The sequence below is a fragment of the Cariama cristata genome, unplaced genomic scaffold (genome assembly GCF_000690535.1).
Source record: "Cariama cristata isolate BGI_N322 unplaced genomic scaffold, ASM69053v1 scaffold27857, whole genome shotgun sequence".
NCBI classification, from domain to species: domain Eukaryota; kingdom Metazoa; phylum Chordata; class Aves; order Cariamiformes; family Cariamidae; genus Cariama; species Cariama cristata.
Window position 1 is genome coordinate 9,778 of NW_009627598.1, and position 210 is coordinate 9,987.

The following is a 210-nucleotide window of genomic DNA, read 5'->3' on the forward strand; positions in this document are numbered from 1 at the left end:
CTCCGCGTCCGAGGGCCGGGCCCGGCACGTCTCCTGCAGGTAGCCCAGGAGGGCTGGCACCACGACCAACAGGGCAAGCACCGAGTACCAGGCAGCTGGAAGAGGCAGGACAGCGTCAGCCTGGGGGGTTCAGGGAGGGGACTGGCCCTGTTCCCCCCCCCACGCACCTTGGCCGAGGGTGAGCAGGAGGAAGTTGAGGCCGAGGCAGAC

The 210-nt window shown here is 70.0% G+C and overlaps 1 protein-coding gene across 1 annotated transcript in view; it reads right to left on the minus strand.

Moving 5' to 3' along the window:
• The window catches only part of ZFYVE27 (zinc finger, FYVE domain containing 27), a gene marked incomplete at its 5' end in the record, with an annotated part of 4,761 nt that extends 4,554 nt beyond the window's left edge, over positions 1–207 (minus strand). The window contains 2 exons of the mRNA XM_009704501.1: positions 17–95; positions 168–207. Of these exons, the coding sequence (XP_009702803.1) occupies positions 17–95; positions 168–207 (119 nt within the window). The remainder of the gene's footprint in view (positions 1–16; positions 96–167) is intronic.
• Between the last annotated feature and the right edge of the window lie 3 nt (positions 208–210).